General features: G+C 37.5%; 2 protein-coding genes across 3 annotated transcripts in view; one reads left to right on the plus strand and one right to left on the minus strand.

Moving 5' to 3' along the window:
• The window catches only part of LOC128258684 (trichohyalin), a 47,103-nt gene that overhangs the window by 14,696 nt on the left and 7,939 nt on the right, over positions 1–24,468 (minus strand).
• LOC128258690 (transcription initiation factor TFIID subunit 8) lies at positions 3,901–6,373 on the plus strand. 2 transcript variants are annotated; one of them, XM_052990487.1, is made up of 4 exons: positions 3,901–3,919; positions 4,368–4,464; positions 4,517–5,098; positions 5,951–6,373. In XM_052990487.1, exons 2-4 carry the CDS (start codon positions 4,443–4,445, stop codon positions 6,157–6,159), a joined length of 813 nt encoding a protein of 270 aa, XP_052846447.1. In that variant the 5' UTR covers positions 3,901–3,919; positions 4,368–4,442; the 3' UTR covers positions 6,160–6,373. The 2 variants fall into 2 exon arrangements, with proteins under 2 accessions (XP_052846447.1, XP_052846446.1); XM_052990486.1 differs by lacking the exon at positions 3,901–3,919 and having other exon boundaries at positions 4,291–4,464; positions 5,951–6,372.

The raw sequence follows: 24,468 nt of genomic DNA on the forward strand, positions 1-24,468 counted from the left end.
CAAGCCATTAAGATTGCTATCTTCGTTTTCCCTTTCAGAAATTGTCACCTGGCCTATGATTAGATAGGCGGTTCCCAACATGCCGTTGAATCTAATAAGCCGGAGTGCAAATAGAAAGTGAGTCTGGGCGCAAAATTACTTTGTCAACTTCATAAAAGGCCAAATTGCAACATTGTCTGTTTGTCTATCTCAATCTTTTCCATTCGATTTGCATAACCCAGGCTTTGTCAGAGCTGGGCGAAAAATGCAAACAACTGCCAGTGGGGAAAAAGTTTTTGAGCAGACAAATGTCGAAGTGCAAAGAAGTCAGCAGTAGAACTTTCAAAGTGCAAGTGCCCTAAAAATATCTAAAAAGCAAACACAACGAAGAAGAGTGCTTCGGAAAGTGTTTTACGATATATTTGCTTAAAGAAATGTTGCTGCAGTCTGGTTACATATCATATACTATTACATAGAGAACAAACACTTAAGACTTGTGTGCGAACTATATGTTTTATAAGATTCGAGACAAATCTAATTAATTATTGTTGCTTTTTATTTAAAAACGTACATATGTATGCCCATTATAATAAAGTAATAATAATAAACCTTATAAAACTACGACTAAAGCTGACTTAAACGAAAATGATTCATTAGAACGCTAAACTTTTATGTGTTTAACCAAGTGTAAAGAACTTTATTGTTTCTACGAAATGTAACAAAAATCAGTGCGAAGCTTATGTAAATATGTTTATAACCTGTTTTCATTCGTGTTAAAAACAACTGTTTTTTTGGGCTGATAAGATAGGAGGGCGACATATCAAAATTTGCTCACGGATTTCGTCATTATTTGCACATGGCCCATATTTTAGTACTTAAAGATTGGAGTTAAGTGATTTCCCAAATCGTACACCAAGTTTGGAAAATTCACCTGCCGTTGAACAAGTAAACTTGTTTCCCCAACACACACAATAACTTACAATAATTGTTATTGTTAGTGCTGTTGTCATTTTACAATTTAACACAATTTGACGGGTTGACGAACGCGCTTTGTGTCTTTTGTAAATTGGCTTCCGTGGGTTGACTGGCCATTGATCAAACGTGGCCCAAACCGTTGGCCATCTGGCTTTAATTACGCAATTTTGCATTGATTGTGTCATTGGCGATTTGTTTAACCGGCAAAAAGTCGTGCAATTGCTTCGATTTGATTGTCTTGACTTCAGGAGATTGTAATGAGGCCTTAACTAAGTGATCATTACCGAAAGGTGACCGCCAATCAGCGATAATTTGTTTTCCTTTAACTGAGCTCTAAGATCTTTCAGTTTTAGCGACAGCCCTAAACAAAAATCATATCTTACTTTTCTGTTCATAAAAAATATGTTTACTTTAAAATTGTATTTGTATTTATCTGTTTAATATGAATTTTGTAAGATTTTTCATATTAAAAAATACATTGAAATTATAATTAAAATTTATAATTAATTTATTTATTTATTTATTTATTTTTGTTACCACTATTCGTTAACCAAGCTGATTTTTTTTTTTTTTTGCATTAATTTTGGTTTGTACTATGTTAACTTTATGTTTTTTGTGACATTAAAAAAAAATCAAAATAAATATCTCAACAAAACGATTGTATATATCTCCGATTAAGATAATGGTTTTTTGTCATTTTAACATTAAGTGGCATTAAATTCATATTTTAGTATCATAAAATAAAGAAATCAAAAACCAAATAACGTATGTTTTTCGGTTGATACTAAACATAATTTAGAGATATTAAACATGAAATTTATTAAATAGAGAAACCACAAAGTATCATTTTTCATAACATGAATTTTAATGATGAGTTCTTTGCAAAGGTCACTAGTTCAACTGGCTCTGTTAGCCAATCTCCGTCTAAGAAAACGTGGCTCAACCTGTCGGCCAGTTCCGGCAGTGAGTAGCCTGTCATAAAGATAATGCCGCCCTCGGTCAACTGATTGCTTCCAGGGAATAGAACCAGAACCCCAAAGATCGTGCCGCAGACTCCGCTAAATTCAGAGTGAAAGAGTTTCGCGGCGGAATGCATTTGGCCTGCGTGGGATTAACGGTCTTGGAAAGACAGCTGTGATGGGGAGAAAAATTAGGGAGGAGGAGAAGGGGAACCGGGCTCGATATCTCAATGGACTTATCTGCGCCTCGGAAACTGGAACAATTTGTGGTGCTTTGTGAGCCAACCAGTCGACGGGGCAATTTGCACCGGACCGTCGGCCAAGACTTCCCCAGTAATCGGCTGCTCAATCAATTGGCTGCCGCCGCCTGTTAGTCCAACTGTCGTCCGTCTTTCTGTTTGCCGATTTGAGCTGCAAGCTTATCGAATTAATCGTTCGAATTAGCTCGGGACAGCTCAATTTGCGCCGGTTGCACTTCCCATATACTCGATCGAATATGTTAGGCTCTTTGCCTTGGCTCGCTGGTGGCTAAATTGCAGCAATTATTTTGTTTGTCGTCTGGGCAAACAACTTGCGAAACGCTCGTCGGGATGTGCTCTCCATTCGCTGGCGCATCTTGTTAATTATGAATGAATTTATGCGACAATGGGCGCAACCGCAAATGTGAGTGCATAAATTAGCATGTCAAGAAAGCGGATTCCATTTCATCACAAAATGCACAGGGGAAAATTAGCGAGGCGGAAGTTGTCGAAGGGTATTGTCAAGAACGAAACAAAAGCATAAGATAAGACATCAGCAGTTGAACTCAGTTTCTATGCATTAAAAACGAAACTAATGCTCAAGCTTTTTAATCACAATTATTATATATAAAGCCATAAAACTTTATATTTCAAATAGACTTGATCAAAAAAAATTTTACGGCTTGCTTATACCTTGTTTGCGCTAAATACAATTTTAAAAATCATAGAAAAGTAAAATCCGTTTATGAAGCTTCATTAAAAATTTATTTTGAGCTTCATTGAAATATTTAAAGCTAATAATGACCGTTTATAAGCTTTATTCCGTGTTAAATAGTTTTAAATCAACAACAAAATAAAGCATTAATAAATATTATACTATACTCCTTAAACTTGTTCTCTATTCAAATTTAAGGTTAACAAAACCTGACAATTTCAATACTTTAAGGAATATGAGGGCAAACTTGAAGATGGTTTGTTGTTTGATAGATAAATAAGTGGTTAGCAGTCACATCAAAGACTTTATTATGCATTATTCATCAGTCAAGATTTGTTTTCTCTGTGGGCCTTAAACGGTAGCGCCTAGAGGCACAAACATGAGATCTTAGATACGGGCGAGTTCTTTGTACAAATGTCAGCCATGGAACGCCCACAATGCACGACCGCCAACATAATCCCCATCATCAACAGCCCCATGATGCAGATCGTAAAAAATAAAGAGTGGAGGGAGTATAAGGAGTATAGGAGGAGGTGCAATTTGTTCAATTGCAGCAGCCTCTTGGGCGTCACAAAACGCGAATCTGTCTGCATCTAAAGTACTTTTTCCACTCTGACACAGTGACCTCGTGCCTGGTATTTTCCATTCTCCATTCTTCATTTTCCATTTTCCATTTTCCCCTTTTTTCCTCTCAGTTTTCCGTTTTTCGTTCTCCATTCTCTTTTCGCGCCATTTGCTTGGCTTATGACTGATTATGGCTCACGTTTCGGCTAATCTATGACGGAGTCTGGAGAATTTGTCATCGGACAAACAATGGCATCCACTTTGGTTTTCTTGGAACCCATTCGGCTGCAAATATTTGCATAACTCATTAGGAGAGATGTTCGAGATAGGAGTCTATGGCTAAGCAGTTTGCAGTTGGTCGCGATCGCAAAAGGCGAAAATATTGTAATTAGTTTTTGGGGAGCGGCGGAAATAGTGCCAAATCGGTAGCTAGCTGCTGGTCTTTACTGCTCAGCGTTTTGGAAAGATGCTGATAATTTGTTAAGAGCGTAGGTGGTTTGTTATACTATTTGGAAGTATAATCTTTCTTATTGTTGCTGCTTGCTTCAATACATTTTTTCGGTTTTCTTATTTTATTTATAGTTATTAATTTTTTTCGTGACCAAAAACAAAACGTATGCTTACAATTGTTTTATTTTCTAAATTTTAAGATATATTATTGGGCGGAGAAATAAGAGTTTTAATTACAAACGTTTTTACTTTTTTTTGAACATTTTGGAATTACCCGAGAATTGACCAATTAAATTCAAACACATATTAACCTTAAAATCTAAAAACTTATGTTGGCAATACTGAATTAAGTATTAAGTATCGATAGAAGAAATTAGCTTCCGCCACTCTAATTTCCTAAAGCGTTTTGCAGCACTGTTATTTTTATGACAGTTTTCTAACAAATTTTTCTCCATCCATTTTTCAATCATGAACTCATACGAGGAGGTCTTGTTCAAAGTGCTTGACAATTTGCTGGCGGAGAAGAACTGCGATGTGAAGGACGAGCTATTACGTCACTCGATGGTGGATCTACTTCGCAACAGTAAGTAGCCATTTCCAGCCAAAGAAAAGTTTTAATCATCGGTTTGTTTGAGGATTCCGTGAGATTGCAGTTGGGACCTCCAATGGGGCCAATCACGCTGGTCGCAGTGCGCCCAGCTACTTTGATCTGGAGCGCACCTTTGGCCTGATGGACATCAAGGTTGGTGACCTCAAGGCCATTTGCCAAGGTCATTCGGCAGAGGCGGTACCACTGCTCGAGTGTCCAGTGCCGCAGACACTCGACGAGGATTTCCACAAGGGGCCACAACCGATGCTGAGCGGCACGAAGGGCCGGGAAATGGGCTGCAACTCCCATATTCCCGACTATTTTCCACCATTTCCCGGGGCGCACACCTACAAGAACACGGTTATGGAGCAGGTTACGGACAGGAGCTATGTGGCCGTGAGGAATCGTCATGCCGAGAATCAACTAAATACCAAAAAGGCCCTGAATGGCTTCTACTTGGGCTGCAGTCCGAATGCATCGCTTTTTGAAAATTCCAAACCCGACGACAGCTGTAGGCTTTTGACTGTCGGTCCGCCTAAGAAACCTGCCTATGTGGACGCTCTGATGCCACGCAGCCAGGTCTTTGAAATGGACATTTACGAGACCAAGGAGGAGATTACCCATGCAGGTATTTAACCAGTTAAGAAAAATTGAATTTCAGTATATATTAAAACTACTTAAAACCCTTATAAAAAGTTATATGATAAAGCTTCCCCATTTATTTTGAATGAGTGACAGACTACAATATTTGTTAAGAAAGAAATTCCTTTCTACACTCAGAGAAAAATCATGGTAAATCTAATATTTTCTGTAATGATTTAGCCCCGAGAGATGTTGGGTTTAAAGTAAGAAAAAATGTAGTTTTAAATTAAAATAAATTAATGTCTTATTTTCCTGTAGGATAAATCAATTTAATATGTTTGTAATTACATTATCATTAGTTTTTGATAAGTAAGATTATATTTAAAAAAAAACAAATATATTAATCTTCAAATATTATAATGTTTAATTTTACTGTGGAGTTATTGTCTGGCTGAAGTAAGCATCCATTTTATGAAAAAATATAACAAATAAAATACATTTTAATATTATTAAAAAATAAAACTTATTCTAAAAGCTAAGAGAAATGATATTCATATAAAATAATAGAAACCGTTATTTTTTAAATAACTGGCTCAAGCAAATGATGAAAGACCACCTTTAAAGTTAGTCTTAACTGCACAATTCTAATACCTAACATTTATTTTTGAGTTCTTGCTTTAAATTTTATAAATATTAAACATTTATGCTTTGTTTTTTTATTAAGAAATAATGTAAATTAAAAAAAATAACTCTTAAGAACTCTGAACCAAATCCCAACGCTATTTGTGAAGCAACCTCGAAGCTTTCAACGCTTTTGATCGGTTTTCCCCGCCCTCCGATTTTATTTTATTATTCAGTCATCATCTTCTCATCGTAATAAAAACTTTAACCCCGACAGCCCTTGTCTGCCCCTTTCTGATGGAGCCGAAGGAGCAGATTTCACGCCAATCCACTGAAAATTGCGGAGTCGAAGACGTGGAGATGCAGGAGCCATGCAGCAATGTGGAGCTGGACTCGGACTCCGATGGGGTGGAGCCGGGGGAGGTCCTTGCAGGAGTGGGGGCCCAGAAGGCCATTCAGGAGATTAACTGGTCACAGCCGGACTGAAAACTGAAAACTGAAAAACCGAATTAAACTGCAGCTCAGGAAGAGCTGAAAAGCACACGAAATGTTTCCATTACAGAACGGAGCGGATGCACGTGAAAAGTGTGAGAAAAATTAATTTATTACAATTACATTTCATTAAGGACTGCCACACGTTGCCCTGCCAACAGCCGATGCAAGAGATTGGGGGGCAGAGTTCGAAGGAGCAGATGCTACTCCTGCTGACTCCTGCCGACTCCTGCTGCTCGTTCCCGAACGGTTGCGATTCGAAAGTATTAAATAACTTTGTAATTTAATTAACTTTGACGTCGACTTCGTCTGCGCTGCTGCGCCGCTTAACTTTGATTAACGTTTGCCATTTTTCAACAAGTTTCGACCGAACTTCGACGACACTGCTGAGTGGCAGTCCGGAGCCAAAGGATTGTGACTGTGATTTCTTCGTCGAGCTCGGATTACAGGGGATTGGCAGCGTCTGTTTTTCGCTCCTCTCATCTTCCGCTCAAGTATCCATCCCCAGTTATTTGAAATTTTATCTGGCGAATGGAAGGGCTTCGTTGGGCGGGGAGTATTGAATGCAATTAGAGATGGTGGATTGGGGTGAGGGGCAGAATTTTTCAGTATGACAAGCTAATAATTCCAGGGAACGAGCATAATCACTAAAAAAAGCTAATTACAAAGGATGAGTCAGAGTCCTGGCGTTAATCAATATAGCGCTAGTCGTTTTCATTCCGTCAGTTTTATTTTTCCATTAAAAAGTATTTACTGAAATAATGTTTAGCTCTTGGGTTTTATATGCCAATTGAAATAAAACGCTTGTTTCTGAGCATTTTTTATTGGTTTACAAATAACCGTAATTTGAGGTGATATATCTTCTCATAAAAACCACAGTTACTGCTCAAAATTTATTATTTCAATATTTCACGAAACAGGGAAATATTTTATTCTCAGTTCAATAAAAAAGTATTTAAATTATATATTCAATTGCCTGTTTCAATTAATAAAACATAAAGAGCATTTTAATTAAAATAAAAAAATTTATGAGATATTTTGCAGCTATTTAAAACATATTATTGCAATAATGCAATAATGAATTGAGCATATTTGTGGTATGTTTTTATGAAAATATATAAAAAACGTGAGTTTTTTTTCAAAGTCAGGAAAAAACTTTCAATTTTTAAAGAGGTAAATATAAACTTGACAGTTGCTTTTGCTGCTTTTTAAACAGCTATTATAAAGTACGTTTAATTTTCTAGCACATTTTGGAAATGCAAATAAAACGAATAATTCTGGGAAAATGTTTGTAAATAATTCAGATCGCTGAAGAATTTGCCTGTTGAATTTGTCTAACAACATTGATTCAATAAATAAGTCTAATGACCTGGAAACATGACGCATTTGGCCCCACATTCTCGGGATGCTGGCCCTTTTCTGCCCATCACTTGGCTCATCATTTAGTCATCAGCTTTGAATTGGTTTCAACATTTTCCGCCGATGATGATTTTATTTGGCACAGGCATCAGGCACATCAGAATTTTACGCACAATTTGGCTTTGATATTGTGCCAGGGTCGGGGTGTGTCGGCATCAAGGGGTGATTTTTGGGGCAAGGGGCCAGGGGCCAAAGATCAGACAGCTGGCAAGCGCCGGCTGATTGCAGGCCGCTTCACTTGCCAAATTTTCCGACTTTTCTTGGCTGCTGCCTGCTGCCTGCTGTTACTGTGCCATTAAAATGCATAAACATAAACATAAACAACAACGGTACACAAATTTGTGAAAGACCTATAAAAATGAAATTACATTTATGTGGGAAAACATGGGCAGGCGAAGAAAGGCCAACAAATGTTTAACAAAAATGTGCTGTTTTTATTGTTGCTCTGCCCAATTGCGTTTGTCATTTTAACCCAGTTAACCCATGTTAGCCAATGTGCATCTATCTATGCACAAACATGTTGTGTTTGTTGTTTTTTCCATTGGCCACAAAATTGCTTTGGCATCTTTGTTTATTTTGCGGTCAACTGATAAAATTCAATTCACATGAATGAGAACGAGAATGAAAATTATGGCTGCTTTGATTATTATTTTGCTATTCTATGCTTTCATTTTTTCTGCCCTTTTTTTAGAAACAAACAAAAAAAATAGTTTAGTTTAATATAAATGAACAAATATGAAAATGTACAAAGAAAAAATATATAAAAAGAATTACAAATTTAATTATCGGCATTAACTATATATTGGAAGATTTTTATAGTTTTTTTTTAATATTAAAATATATAAGCATTTTAATGATCTCCTAATCTCCTCTTCATATCGATTTTATGTTGCATAATAGCCTTCATTTTTGTTCTGTGCATGCATGCGGATTAACCCTCGTGACCTCAGGGCATATAGTTTGTGATTTATTTATTCTAGTTGATAAAAATGCGGCCGGGTTAAAAGCGGATATCCTAACGAACAGCGGGTGGAGAAGGTCGTGCGGCGATGGTAAAAAAAAACAGAGCTCGCTCTGTCATAAAGTTCACATTTTCATTTCCGTTCACGAACTTTTGTGTGTGTAAGTTTCGCTACGAGTGTGAGTGTATTTCGCCCATGTTATCTTGTTTACTTGTGAAGCCCCTCGACGCACAGGAACCACAACAACAACAACAACAACAATGTTAACAACAACGACATTACAACCATAACAACAAAAGCCAATTTTTCATAAATCTTTTTTCCCCAGCTCTACAACCCACTGTCGTTGAATTTTTACAGCTGCATTTAACCTTTTTCTCTTGACATTCGCTTTAAATTTGATGCCCGTGTGTGCCATAAAAAAGTTCCTTTCGAGTATATTGCTCATACGCCTCGTTGTCTGCGCGGAGCCAAACAAATTGCTACCTCGTTATAATTATGATGTTTTTACGCCTAACAAGGCGGAGTTTGGAGCTCTCTTAAGCAAATCAATTCGAGTTCACGCTTCTTTATTTATTTACGTGTTTTTCTTCCCTTTTTTTTGCTCTTCATCGGCGCGTGTGTGAAATTTACTTTCCATTGCCTTTCCACAGCCTCACTTTCTTTTGCGTTGTGGTTTCAGTCATTTCTTCGACTTGGCCCGGCTTTATTTGATTTTTATTATCAAGCGGCTGCCTTAAAAAAAGGGAAATACAAAGCAAGCTTGCTTTTTTTTGCACGTGTTATTTCCCCGCCCTTGTTGAGCATCTTTTCTTCGTTGCGGCTCGTGTTATTTATGTTGTCTGCCTTTTGACACACATACTCGGGAGTATGGAGTCGAGAAAAAAATAAGGAAAAAGTGCCAGTAAATCGCTCTTAGTTCGTGTTTAGCATGAGAATGCGCCGTTGCCTCGTTTGGGAATTACAAATTTCTACGGCCCAAAGCAACTGCAGAACATCATCCACTGTCAGGGACCTTCCCGAAAACTTCAACTCGGAATATATGATGGGTGCAGAAAAAGCACTGGTATTTAGTAATGGGTAAGACAAGATATACTTGCACCTACCAAAAAACATAAATGGGTTTTGGGGCTGGCAAACCTTCCATATATTTTATTTATTTTCTTACATATGGGGGCTTAAGATATATAACAATGCTATGTACTTTTAATATGACTACATAACTTGAATTTGAGAGTTGTATTATTTTAATATTATTTACTGAAATCACATGCTTAAAAGGACCTAATTTAATATGAGAGATAATCTGGAAATAATATATCTAATCTAATAAATAATATATATAATATATCTGGAAACCCGCCTATTTCCCACCTCTAAATACATTTTTTCATTTTATACTGTCCAATGGTTCCAGTATGTCAGTTCCGAGAAATAGTTTGGCAAAACAGAAGCAGCATAAACAGAAAAACCGGGCTGAATGAAGCCACATCCCTTTTGGCCCATTTGTACGTGTTGTTAGCACGTTCTGTTGCTTTATGGCCGCTTTATTATGTAGCCAGGGGACCAGGGAAACTCACTTCCTTCTGGCCAGCTTTTCCAGCCTTTGTGCGTGTGTGCGTCGTTTGTGTTACTCGATATTATGGCAGCTATATAAAGACAAGTGTATACACGATTATATTTTTAGCATCGCTCTACGTGCGTAACGTGTTAAAAATAAAGCAAATTGGGAATACGCCGGGACTGCTATTCTATTACCAAATTGTACAGCCCCGCCCCTATTTCGGCTTAATTAAATTGATTGAATTTGATTGCCGGCAGTGCCAACTTGCCAAAGAGGATGCAAATATAGCTTCCCTGGGCTCACCTGTCGATTTTCTATCACTCTATTCGCAGCTCTGACAACACCCAAATATGCAAATTTTTCAGCCTCACTCATAGCGTACTCGCAAAAGGCAGCAATTTCGCCGAAAATGCATTTCGAATTGAATTAATAAGCCGCCTGGAAAAGCAGCCAAAGGAAAGGAAAGCTTCGCTTCTTCTCTCCCGCAATCAACTGGCAAATGAAAATGTTTTGCGAATACCTTATGTGTTTATAATGCCAGAAACGTGCCAGCGTGCAGAAATTTTAGCATGTCAAAGTAACAGCAGCGAATGCAAGTCTACTACAGATGTATCTTGGCTCGGCTTCCGTCAGGAGCCTGTCTCATTAGCTTGTCTTGCCAATTTATGCATTCTAAGTAGTTTCACCCGGCCTCAAACCCAGATCCCACATCATGACAATGAAAGCCAGCGTGCCATTTGCCAGGCCGCAGCGGGGGGTTTTCATTTCATAATCACAACAAAACTAGCCTGAAAGGCTTTTGCGGCAAGCTGTCTGGAACAAAGTCGGGGCTGCCGAACAATGCTACAATACTATACTATATACAGTGAATATAATACTTGAGCAGCCATGAATGAGGCATGCAGCAAGGGCAAACGGCGCATGCGCAGCATTTTGCGCAGCTCGAGTTTCCCGCTCGAAGGCGACTCGAATGCTCCACTTCAGGTGGCAAGCAGAATTTCCGCAATCTTTCAAATCGGTTTTTTATTGTGTCAGGAGGAGGAAGACTTTGCCTTTGCCAGCCACAAATCATGGCCAAAGATCCGCGGAGCAACTATGAGCAAGCCATCAGTGGTGATGGTGGAAATTTTTTTTGGGGGCTACAAAAAAAACCAATTAAAATCGAGATTTTCAATTATACTTTATTCCTCCTTTAGTCTTAAAAAGGAAGATTTTCTGTTTCGTTAAATGTTACAATAAATAAACATTTTACAGTTAAAAAAAAAAAAATTGTTTTAAATTGTTTTCAACTTTGAAAATTTCAATTTAATATAGCTTGTTGTGCTAGCCCTAATTTATTTTTATATTTTTAACAATTCTTAATTTTTTAGAAATTTCGTAAAGCATTTTAGCTTCAAATTTGTAAATGAAATGATTTGTTTGTAATTTATTTTTTTAAGTCAATTATTTAATTAACTGATAAATTGGTTAAGTATTTTGTATATTTCTGAAGGGTTGTTTTTTAAAATGGACACTAAATGAATAACATGTTTTTTTACTCACCGTATTGTTTGAAAATCTCTAAACCATTTAAGCTATAAATTGGTATCCAACGAAATTAAACAATAATTTGCAATTTTCCAAGAGGCCATTAAAGTTTTTGAAATGTGAGATTAATGTTTAGTTCCATAGGCGATAATGGGGAATTCCGAATACAAATTTGAGGAAGTTTTGTTGATTTGCGACCCCCCTCTGAGTTGGCCCCTGCAATCTGTGGCTCTAATGGGCTCGAATCGATGCTATCTTAAATGTTTATCTCAAACGATGCTTCGCTGGCTCTATATCTCCCTCTTTGTCTGGCGCTGGCGTCTCCTTCTCCCTCTCTAATCAATTTCAAATGCTTTTCGGGGAGTTGAGTTCGTCGTGCCGGTCGCATTCAGTCGTTCTTATCAGCATTTGGCAATCTTTCTTTGAAATATTTTTCCATATGGCTGCCGCTTCATCTTGTCGAGATTAGGCCACCAACAACAACAACAACAACAATAAAAACAACAGTAATAGCCAGAAAAAGCAACAACAATGAGGTCTGTCAGCGGCATAAAATGATGCAGCAACATGCTGCAGCAACATGTTGTTGGTGTCCAGAAAACGTTTATTGCTGCAGGTCATGAAGCAGCCCATAAATATGAAAAATTGAAAAATATCCACACACACACACACCATCGAACGGGCCTTTTCCAAGTGGAAAATGCATTCAGCTCTAGCACAAATTTTCATTTCTATAATGGAAAAATGGGGAATAGCTGTGGACGCGAGACAAGCCGTTGCAGTTCAATGACGAAGCGATCGAATGATTACCAAGTGGCCTGGGGTTGGCGTTCTATTTCATTTTTATCTATATGTTACTCCACTTACAAAAAAACTATATGTCACTTAAAGAAACAGCAAACACTTTCTCTAAAATTCGCAAAAGAAAGCAATACATTAGCCTGTTAATTAACGTATGTATATGTACAGTACATAAACAATAGTACAAAAAGTAAGTCAGCTCAATGTAAAACTTAATTCAATAAAAAGGCAAGTCAGCAAGTTAATACTTTTTTTTTTAGTTTTTTAAAAATTTACTGAAGTTTCCTTTTAAACATGGAAAAAGAAAAAGGACTCCAAATAGAAAATTTTTGGTAATGTAATATGTATCGTTGAGATGATAAAAATAAACTAAATTTTAGATATTCTGCCTGTGAAAATGTTGGAATGGTCATAAGTATAGCTAAATAAAGTTCTAAGGTGAAAACGAGAAACATTTAAAACTTATTAAAGATGTAATTTTTTGCGTGGAAAAAGAAAGATTCTTTTTTTTGGTTATTCAACTGTCGCTGCAATGCAATCTAGACAATTTTTGTGTAGCACTCGCAACAATTCCCAAAGTCCCCAGACAGTTGACTAGTTGCAGCACCTCCCACCACCCTGCACCCATTTGATCCGCCCCCGAAAAACCACCGCTCAACTGCTTGCCACACATGAGATGGCACGTTTACGAATTTGAATTCAATTTGCGGTGCATTCTAAGGGGACTTTAGCCGGGGGCCATCGCGGCAGCTGAACATGACCCTCCCCAAAAGCACACAGTCACCCAGCCATCACCCATCCCACCACCCAACCACCCACCATCGGAGTGCCCCATGACCTTTGGCCGCTTCTATTTTCGACTCGATTTCGTTGGTCTGAACTTGAAAATGTATTTCAGGCACTTTTCCCTCTTGCCAGCCCATTTCCCGGGAGTGGATTTTATTCTTGAATATTATTTATTTATATGCCCTGTGCCACATCTCGGCTGGATGTCACGGCATCTGTCCCTGAATGAGATATATTTATAGCCCGGCTAATTGCGCTCGACCTTTTGTTGCGGTGGCTGGTTGTGCATTTTTCATGGATTTCCCATTTCCTATGAGTCTATAAATGAGTCATAACTTTGTTTTTATGCAGATTAATTGAATCATTTTCGAATAAGCTTATTAAATTTTTTCTGGCTTATGTATTAAAATTACATTGAGCCCGTCGATTGCACAAAGTAAACGTCGAATGGCATCAACATTGCATATTAACCTATAGCAAATCGAATTGTTCCTTAAAATAAAAAACCCGCACACAAATGATCAATAACAAGAAGGAAAGCAAACTTCGGCAAGCCGAAGTTCATATACCCTTGCAGCTATTGCATTAATTAATACTTTTGAAAACATTTAAATTATGATTTACTTGAGTATGTGCTAAAAAAAAACATTGAAACTATGATGATTTGCAGCTCAATTATTAGATAGTTATTTTATATATTTTTATTATTTCTATGGGAGCTATATGCTATAGACGTCCGATTTTGATAAAATTTATACCATAATTCTGAAATAATTAAACATTGCTATATGTCGAAGAACTAAACAGAAAATTAAAAAACAGAAAAGTTATAATTTTTTTTCATTTATTTTTCCGATTGTTCCTATGGGAGCTATATGCTATAGTCGTCCGATCCGGCTCGTTCCGACTTATATACTACCTGCAATAGAAAGACAACTTTTGGAAAAGTTTCATGCAGATAGCTTTAAAACTAAGAGACTAGTTTGCATATAAACGGACGGACAGACGGACGGACAGACGGACGGACAGACGGACGGACAGACGGACATGGCTAGATCGACTCTACTAGTGATGCTGATCAAGAATATATATACTTTATAGGGTCGGAAACGTCTCCTTCACTGCGTTGCAAACTTCTGACTGAAATTATAATACCCTCTGCAAGGGTATAAAAATAAAAAATTCCATAAATGTACTCTCAAAAAAAAGGAAATGTTCTACTGCCCTGTCTATGTCATCCGACAAAAAACATCAATCACGTTGGCCAATTCATAGGCATCAACTTCCAATCCCCCGCACTTGCAGTTGAAATTTTTTCCAACTTATTTGACAGCTGGGGGAATGCCTGTGACAAGTTATCCACTTTAATCTCAGGTGTCGCATAATTTTGAAATAAATAAAAGCAAAAAAATGTACACGAAAATAATAACCATGATTTACAGAACAGCGAATTTTTATTCGGCAAATTTTTGCTGTAGTTCGTGTTTCGGCATTTAAACAACCGCTTAATCATCAATCATTCAGACCATATAATTTTTCAATGCTTGCCAATAAAATCAAAAATAAAATTCCGCGAAAAAAGTACAACAGCGGAGCGAAACAGAAGAATAAAATTTTTTTAACCCAAATTCAACAAACAGAGAACACGAGAAATGCTACAAATAAATCAAAAAAACGTTTGATGTATGTTCCAAGTAAGAAAGAGAAACTGTGACATAAACGAAGGCCTAATGATTGCCAGTTGCCATAAATTTTGAATAATCTCCGGTATTCTTGGAAACGCCAGCTAAATAGCCTCGAAAGCACCCCGAGAAGAAACAATTAATTGTCAATTAGGTTCGAGGGAAGCCTGTCCCTGTCGCAACAAGTGTTTGCTGTGCCCTTCTATCTCTTTTAAATATTTTTAAATGGAAAATCGTCTGAGTCTCGAATTGCGTTGGGGATGACTAATTTCGATCTAAAAATAAATAGGAAAATAGCCGAGAAAATTGGCACGCTTCTCGTTTCTTACAAAGAGCAGAAAACGAAGGAAAATGTTTACGCCAAAACTGAGGAAAACTACGGCGAAAATAAAAGAGTGAGCCAATTAGCCCACTAAATTATGGTGGAAAGCCTTAAGGCTTATCTGAAATATACTTGGCTAGGAAGATGTTTGCGGTTTTTAGTGCCAAAATAAACACAATTTATATTGATGTACAGAGAGTGAGTATGTGAATATTTAGTGCTTTTATGTTCTTAAAACAATTAAACAGAGAAAAAAAATAGAATCAGTTAAAATAGGAAAGGAAATTATTTAAAAAATATATTTTAAATATTTTTCGTAGTATCTGGGAAAATAAAATGTCCCACGCCTTTTGTATTACTCATCTAACATCATGTGTTGCTAATATATTTCTAGATTTCCGCAGATTTATTCATCTTGTCTTTGTGTCAGCAAACACATTAATGAACATAACTTTGTTTTTCATATTTAAGTGCTAGATTTTTAAGTGTTTTCGAGGGGGATGTCAGCGAAATCATCAGCAACGTTTCATTCCAATCATTTTAGTGCCTCCGCCAAGAGCTTTAATCATAAATGCTAGAAATTATTCACGGCCAGCTGGGGCGTGTATATCCTGCCCATTTGACTAAGTGAAGCCCCGGGCATTGAGTTTTATTTTCTGGGGTTGCGAAGCCCCTGTACACAGCATACACCCGTAAATAAGAGAAGTTTGCGGCTGGCCATTGGCCGATTTTATGATCATCCAGCAACCCAGCGACTGACATGCGAACTTCCGTTTCTCGGGGCAGGAAATGCAAATAAACAAAAGGCCACAACAGCTCCCTCGCTGGTGTAGGGGAATTGATTTTTATGGGCCGTAAGTTTGGGATATTTATGCAACAGCCTTGCAAGAAACACTCTGGATTTGTTTATGGAACTGGCAAATGGCAAAACCTCACACTCGACCATGAGAAGTTTGCGGCATCTTTAATGGAACATTAGCATTGCAGACAGGGCAGAGCAAAAAAAAGAATTATAACTTAAGCAGCGACTTGATTATGCTTGATGGCCAACGTCTGCCTGGGGGCGTGGCACGTCACTTCAACGGACCAGCCACTTTTTGTGCGATTTATTCCACTTCCCTCTGGATTCTGGATTCTGAATGCTGGATTCCCTTTTTTATTTCTCCTTTTCGGGGTTTTTATTTTAATGCGCGAGCATTAACAGCCCAAGAGTTTTGGCTTTTATTATTGCTCATTTGCACAGTCGTCCGTTTGTCTTGGCAAAAAAAAAAAAATTCAGAAAAAAGAGGGAAATGCGGGACGATTGGGGTAACGACATTATGCTCATTTCACACACAATGAGCGATGGCACTTTGGCCAAGCGGAAGTTCCTGGAGTTGAGCAACGATGTAAAATTTCCTCTCTGATATTAAATATCTTAAGCAAGTCGGCACTTCTGTGGCATTCCTTAAAAGTTCCTGCTTTTATACTCTTTAATAAATCAAATAAAACATGAATATAATTTATTATTTCTGCCTTTTCCTCTTTTAAAGATTCTAAACTAATTCTAGAAATTGTCATAAATACAATTGAGCTTTAATTTAGTTCTCCATATATATAAAATGAAAATTTAAATACCATATACCATAAACTTCTAATTAATTTATTTTAGTTTTCCAGATATATTAAATACAAATATTTTTCTAATTTTCTCCAATTTAAAGTGTATACATTGTTTTCCTAGGCCTAATTATTTTCAACATTTTTTTTTCGTTTGCCTGCTGAATGAAGAAGGTCTTGTGCTCTTTTCGGCGTAAAAGTTCATGAAAATTCAATAAGTTTTCTTTCAAATGAAGTTGGTATTTCGCCTTTTTTATTTGCCGGTTGTCGGCGTTTTTCAAGCGGATTCCTTCGCTTAGCGTTAACCGTTTTTTGTTTTTTTTTTTTTGTTGGGAGGTTTTATAAGTTTTAATTAGCCGCATTTTATGCAAACGTTTTCAAATCAACAAAAGAGTTCTGAATATGCGGCTCACGCGATAAGGCGGGACAAAAATGAGTGGATATGGGTGCGAAAAGATAGAAAGTTTGTTTGATGATGCAGCTCCACTTTGTGCGAGTGGGAGAAAATCAATTAGCCTTTGGCTGAGTTGCCCCAACAACTCCTTGCTAATCGACATGTGGGTGGCAAAGTGAGAAGGCCGTGGCAGGTGGCAAGTGACAGAAGGAGGCGGAAGTGGTTCCATATCTGCAGCGCACTGCGCTGTTTCCGTTGTTCTTCGCCGCACGCTTCCGTTTCCTGCCTGCATTGCAGGTTCTATCCCCGCCTCCATCCATTGCTGATGACTTTTGTCCTTGTTCGCCTTTGGGCAAATATTGAAACAACTGATTAGTTTGAGTGAGCTCAACTTGTTCTGCATGCATGTGTCGGGCATTCACCAAGTGCACAGCACAAAATAAATAGAAATTCTTAAATGAAAAGGTCATTTGTGCTGCTGCAGATAGGAAATATCTAATGAAATCATTTTGATTTCTGAGAAGCCTAAACAGCTATTTTATATGCTGTAATATCTTTCGATGTACTTTCTAAGTTTGAACAGGCAACTGCATTACATATTTTATTTAAAATAATTATTTCTGTACTAACATTTTTCTTTCAGTGGCTTGAATATGTTCGTTTGGGTGCCAGCCTGTCTCAAATTCATAGTGAAAAGGGTCAATTTGCTAATAATTATAAGTCAATATATACGAATTCGAAATTGTGAAATATTCATCCGGCACTCTAATTGATGTAAACTAGCTGGAAACTGCCCCAAAAATCGATCCCTGCAATATTCATATCCGTTTGCCGAATTTGGCTGCGGCACATATATATGTGAGCTTCCTGCTAGATTGCCCAGAAGTATGCAACGGAAAATTGCATTTTCTGATTCTTTGTAATTATATTTGCCATGCAAATGTTGTGTGTCTCGGTTTCTACGGCTCAGGAGCTCTGTAGCTCTGCAGCTCTGAAGCTCTTCCGCATCCAATCCCAGGAGTTGTAGCCAGTCCCCAACCCAGCCCTTTAGCCAAACTTAAATGACATTTGAGTTGCAGACTTTTCCTAATGGAATCACAATTTCCCAGCCACCCACACACACGAACACACGACACAGGAAAAGTTGGGTAAATAAATTTTTGTTGTCTTATTTAACTGCAAAGTTGTGCGCAAATAAACCGATCTACTCGGGTGGCAATGGGCAGCGGGCGGTGGTTCGGTGGGCGTGGCAGCAAAACGTCGCACAAATTGGACTTAATCAAATTGCCAAAATGTTGACAACCAAAAAAAAAAAAAAAAAGAATAACAAATATTTTGCACGCTTGGCTTGTGTTTTTCGGCATCAACTTTTCGAAACGAACGAAGAAGAAAAAGTTGTGTAGGCATGGAAAATTGATATGTCTGCTTCTAGTTTCTCTCGCGTTTCTGTGCTTACGTAATAAAAAACTTTTTTTAGAATAGAGAAACTCTTAGCTTAAATATAAAATATGGGTTTTGATTTTAACAATATGAATTTGAGTTCAAAAAGTTTTATTTCGATATCTTTTATAAGAATATAACTGCTTAATTCAATGGAAAACTTAAAAAAAACCATAGTAAAACGTACATTTTTCTTAGTGTATGGTTTTTTGTATGCCAAATTGATGTTTGAACTGAAAAGAAGCCTAATAGCTTTTATTTATTTCCAATCAAGGCTAAATTAATTAAATGCTTATCGATTAGCTGACCAATAAATGGCCATCTTAGCCATATAAATAAGGAGCAACTGAAGTGTGCGGTGCAAACTCGAGCTACTTGGCCAAACAAAATCCTTTAGCAATTCCATTTAACTGCAATTTATTGTTCGAGAGGCTTTTGTGCCAAAGCGAACTGACCTACAAATTATGCAGACTGCGAAAGTTGTGTAAGAACTTGGCCATTCAGCTAATTGAGTTGTGCTGCAGGTGGAACTGCGAACAACAATGAAAGTCAATTAAGTGGCTAAGCCTGGGAAAACATCTTCATTATGCCCGGCGATTTGAATAAGCGCTAAAAATTCATTTCGAGTGACCCAATTAACAAGGCAGTAGTAACAGAAACAACAGCACCAAAAGCAGCGACAAGTGAAATCGCATTACGCGTTTAATTACAGTGTCCTGGCAACAATGCTGCTCCCCTCCCTTTGTCTCTTTCTAATTGTGTCTTGCCATCTCTTTCTTATCTGACTGCCACTTCCGGTGCTAACAAGCGTATCCTTTCCGGCCAGTGGCGCCGTTTGGTTTGAAAAGGATTTCAGCAATTTGCCTCACAGCCTTTCTGGGCTTTTTAAAAACATTTTTTTTTGCAGCCCTCTCCATTTTTGCAGATTGTTAGTACTAGAAGTCTTTGTTGGCAACGTTTGTTTGCACCCATCGGCGGATAGCAGTGTTTTTGTATATTGAGTGGCACTCCATTGTTGACCTGCTTGGGCAACAACTGGGCAACACCACCTACGCACTCGCACCGTCCGACTGCACCACTCAACTGGGTCAGCCTAACGCATTAGGTTGGCTCCATTTAAAAGTGCCTCCGAAGAATGATATCATGTGGGGCAAGCTTATCTTAAGATAACACATATGGGTGTAAGAATATTTAAGCCAAAAGAAAAAAACCCACAAAATGTGAACATTTTTTACACAAATCTTCTGTTTTAAAACATAGTTTTGGACATTTCTTCTGTCTTTATATCTAAAAAAAACAAGCGAATAAATACAATATTTTATGCAATTCTAAAAACATTTCTTTACATTCTGTTGTATAAAACAAAAGATCATGCTCTTCTGAAGAAAAAGGGTAATGTAAAAAGTCAATTTAAAGGGACTGCACGTTTTTATCGACCCACCATACTCCACATGGATATATGAATGGAAGTGCTGGAAAGGAAACGGGTAACCCACTGAAAACTCCAATTACTATGGCTCAGCCTGAGTTAATCAGAATTGAAAGGGCGTTGTTGTTTTAACTGCGATAGCCAAAGGCACGTGGCTTCAGAAGGTTTCAGGGGATAGATTTAATTGAGACTTGAACAATTGCGGAAGTGGACTGCCCCAGGGGAACACAATTCCGGGAACATGTCGGCCCCAAAATCTGCATTGGATATGACCCCAAAGTGTCTGATTAGCCATTCGACATGTGGCTCGTGTCCCCCGCTTTGCACTTCGATAAACAAGCAAAGCGGGCCAAATTGATGCGCCTAATTGGCTCCATCGAAACCATTGCCAGCGGCAATTGCAGTCATGTATCGCGATGTGAGTCTATGGATTCGCACATATTTATATGCGTGGGCTGGCACAGGCAAACACAACAACTTCATTAATGGGTGAAACAACAACGTCCCCGTTTTGCCGGCTGATTGACTGATTATGGTCAAGTGGTTGACTGCATAGTGTTATAGTGTTGGCCACCAGCACCAGCACCCCTCGCTCCCTGCCTAAATGTTTATTAATTATCGTGCACATTTCAAATATATTTATCATGCACACGCCGTCGTTAAATTGGAAATATTTTATGCTCGGTGTTAATTTTTATTTCGCGTTTTTCGCATCTCGCTTTTGGGTTTTTTATTTTTATGAACGCTCTGCGATCGCATTTTGTTTGGCTTAATTGCGCGTGGCGTGAATACGCGGCGTATGCGTTATGTGCCTCGTGTCTGCCGCAATGCATTGCACATACGCACTGGCGTACGGCTCGCCATTCGCTCCGTTTTCGCTTAAATCAACATGCTAAAAGCTGAAATATTTCTGCCAACTGAACACAATTTGTTGCGTTTGCATATCGAATGTTGAATTGCATTCTTTATTTTTAGTTTCAAGGAAAAGTTGTACGAATTCGGAGGGAGTATTCATGGCGTTTGGTAAGCTGGAAATAGTTACCATGATTATCCGGATCACGAGATCTTACCTGGAAAGAAAAACAAAGAAGGTGGCTTTAAAATAACTAGTATAGGTTCACGGTAAAGGAAAATGCAAAAACTTTTACTTTAATAACTTTGTAAATTTTGCAAAAAAATTAAAAATGTAACTTTTTAAAATTTAAACTCAAATTTAAATCAATTATAAACTATTGTTCTCATAAAATTAAAAAAAAAATTAAAATCTACAATAAGTTATATTGTTTAAAGCAGTACGCGGCTTATTAATAATACAAATAGTTGATATATTCATCGAGATTACTTTGAGACTTTAAGGCCAACGTTTGCAAACATGTGTAGTGTGCATTTACTTTAATGTATAAATACTTATTAAACTGTGTGTTTTTCTATTCAATTTCATCTGGGTTTTCCCTCCATCAGCATCTTGTTTACTGAGATATTTTTCCTGTCACATTTCCGCTAAGCAAACTCAAATTAAGCGCATCATAAGAACCCGTCTCTACGCTAAAGATCTATTCTTTTCTCAGTTTGCCAGTTGGCAAATGCAACAAATGACTTCTTGTCAGCCGAACAATGCTCGAGAAAAATCTATGGCAGCAACGGGCAAATTTCTCGCACTGGATTAGCGATGCGAAGCAGCTAAGCAAAGCCGGCAACAAGGGGTTAAGGGGGCCTGCAAGGGGGCGGAGTTAAATTGCAAAGCAGCTGCACAATGCAAATGAAACTAACAAAAATAAATGCACAACAAAAGGGGGTGAGTAAGTGAGTGTGTGCGAGGAAAACACATTTTTTGCTTGGCGCACATGTTTTAGTTTTTTTCCTCCGCATTTTCGCGTTTCCTTCTGGTGCAGAATTTTCCGCCAACTTTTTCTACATGCATGTAACTTACTAAAGGAAATTACATTTTAAACGAAAATGCAACCCCTTTTAGCAGCCGACTGGCCCTATTTAATAACTAATTTGACAAAACAGAATAAAAAAACAGGACCAAATAAATTTATTTATAATTTGCTTTGGGACATAATCAATTTTCCATTAAATTGTATAACAAATCATTGACCGAACTCTAATTGAAAAACGAACAAACAAGCCACAAATATGAATTTCATGTGCCACAATAATTTCGAAGAGCGAGAGGAAGTGCGGAACCTCGGATTGTTTGCAATTTGCATAAATAGCGGACAGCCCTCGGGGCGATACTGAATTTTGGGGTTGGGGACGTGTAGGAGCAGCATCCTGGCTGGGAAAGATTTATGGGCGGTTGGAAAAGTGGCGCCAATTTATGCCGGAAATTTTTCGGCATATTTTTGGTATTTTCATTGAAATTGAAAACATATTAAATGTACATTAATTTCATATGTCATAAGTCTGAGGGCAATGAAGAGGAAGTCGCTCGAAGGCCGGAAATATGATGGATGGAGTTAGAACATTCCGTCGAGTGCTGTCGGAAATGCTTTTAATATTAAACGAGTGCCGTGTTTCCATAATAAATGTTTATATAAGAACCATCTTATTTTTTATTCTAAAAAATATTATGAAACAAAATTGTTGGAATAAAATCTTCCAGAATCAGAATAGAACATACAAAAAAATGTAAACGGTTTTTAAAGCATTTAAAGATTTGTTTAAATAAAAAAAGGTTTAAAGGTTTTTAAATCTCTTTAAAAATAGTTTTTAATAGTTTTTTTTTTTTTATTTTCTGCAATAAAATTTGCCTTGTGATTTCTTGGAGTAAGTTTTTTAAACATATAAGTTTTCTTTCTCCTGATCAGAGAATAATTGGTGTGTTAATTAAGTTATTCCAAAGCACTTAAGACACAACCCATAGTAATTTGACTAGATAAGATTTTTCGATAAACCACAGACCGAGTTATCTTATCTGTTTCAAATGAGTGCACAACTACCTTATACCCTTTGCAATCTGGTCGAGTTTATCGGGTTAAGTGGGATGATTTCTCTCCACAGGTTCTCCTTATCAGATGCGTCACCATCGGCTGTGTCAACGCCATCGTGGCCATCATTTTGCATATTAATGGTGTTTTCATTCACCGGCGCAATAGAATTTATAATGAGGCACAGCCCGGCTTGAGAAGCTGGCCTAATGAATTACATCATTAATTCTCCGCAACCAAATTCATCAAGGGAGCAGCATTAAATAAACCAAGTTGATTAATTTCGTTGAACTTTAAGACTGTCTTTATGACTACTTCCCACTAGATTGGCTTAATTAGAAATATAATTTAACACCTCGATGCCAAATGTGATTGTGAATTTTATACCCTTATTTGCCCAAATCAAAATCAAAGCAAAGTCCGCAGACAAAAACAAAACTCCCCGGCGACAACATTGTCTCCGAATTCTGGCGTCAGAAATTAATCCACCACAAAAAGCCTATATTTTTAAGGGGGTTTGTTGTCTTTCGTGCTGACCACATAATTTATTTGATTTCCTGAGCACGATCGTTTATGATAAGGGGTCTCAAGAGGCGGCGGTTCTCGGTCCCTTGTTATAGTTCTGTTTGTTTAATTTTTTTTTGTTTGCCCCAGCAACATGATCTTGTATATTTCGCATTCCAGACGCAAAATAAACTTGAAAGTTTTTTATGGATTTTTGGACATTTCTCGCTCTTGGGGGACCCGCTTCAGCCTAATTGGCATTTTCAGCGCGTCTCCATCTCTGCTTCTCTGATGAACTGCCTCAACGCACCCAAAACATATTTTATATGGTTTCGCCTTATTGTTCTTGACAATTTTTGCATGTCGAAGCCGAATTGAAAAAAAAACTTTTTTCCCCGCTTTCTTTTGCCAAAAAAAAAAGAGGCCAAAAACCGATATGCGTCTGTGCCTGCGCCTGGGCAATCATAATGGTGCCATATCTCACCGATTTGTGTCGGGTTTATTCCGTAGTCGGCGTTGGGTGAAGCCATAACCACTGATTTTACGAGTATGTTCGCAATTTGAAAGTTTTTCGATTTGTTATGGGCAAAGCGACGCGTTTAATGCTCTTAAAGGTGTGCGAACGATGAGATTATGATGTAATTCATGCAAAGTCGAAACTTGGGTGTTGGCAATTCCGATGAGTGCGAATTTGGGAAAATGGAATATTATAATTTCATGGGGATAAGGTCGTCAAGGGCCCTTTTAAATAAATTTTTTTATTTGCTTAGAAGTTAAGCTTTTATAACGGCTATTTGCATTTTCTATAGAAAGCGATATCTATAAAAGTTTATTTATTTATATTGATTTGTGTATATTAATTTCCGGAAAAACCAGAAATAAATTAACATTTTTATTGAGTGTAATACAATTATTGATTTTATAATCAATTTATTTATTTT

Source organism: Drosophila gunungcola (assembly GCF_025200985.1).
Source record: "Drosophila gunungcola strain Sukarami chromosome 3L unlocalized genomic scaffold, Dgunungcola_SK_2 000003F, whole genome shotgun sequence".
Lineage (NCBI taxonomy): Eukaryota > Metazoa > Arthropoda > Insecta > Diptera > Drosophilidae > Drosophila > Drosophila gunungcola.

What these genes read in the sequence shown, in the direction of transcription:
- LOC128258690 (XM_052990486.1), top strand. Translation starts at nt 4,350, where the DNA reads ATGAACTCATACGAGGAGGTCTTGTTCAAAGTGCTTGACAATTTGCTG. An exon ending in GGTGGATCTACTTCGCAACA is followed by an intron (nt 4,465 to 4,516) that starts GTAAGTAGCCAT and finishes GGTTTGTTTGAG; the next exon opens with GATTCCGTGAGATTGCAGTT. An exon ending in GGAGGAGATTACCCATGCAG is followed by an intron (nt 5,099 to 5,950) that starts GTATTTAACCAG and finishes TAACCCCGACAG; the next exon opens with CCCTTGTCTGCCCCTTTCTG.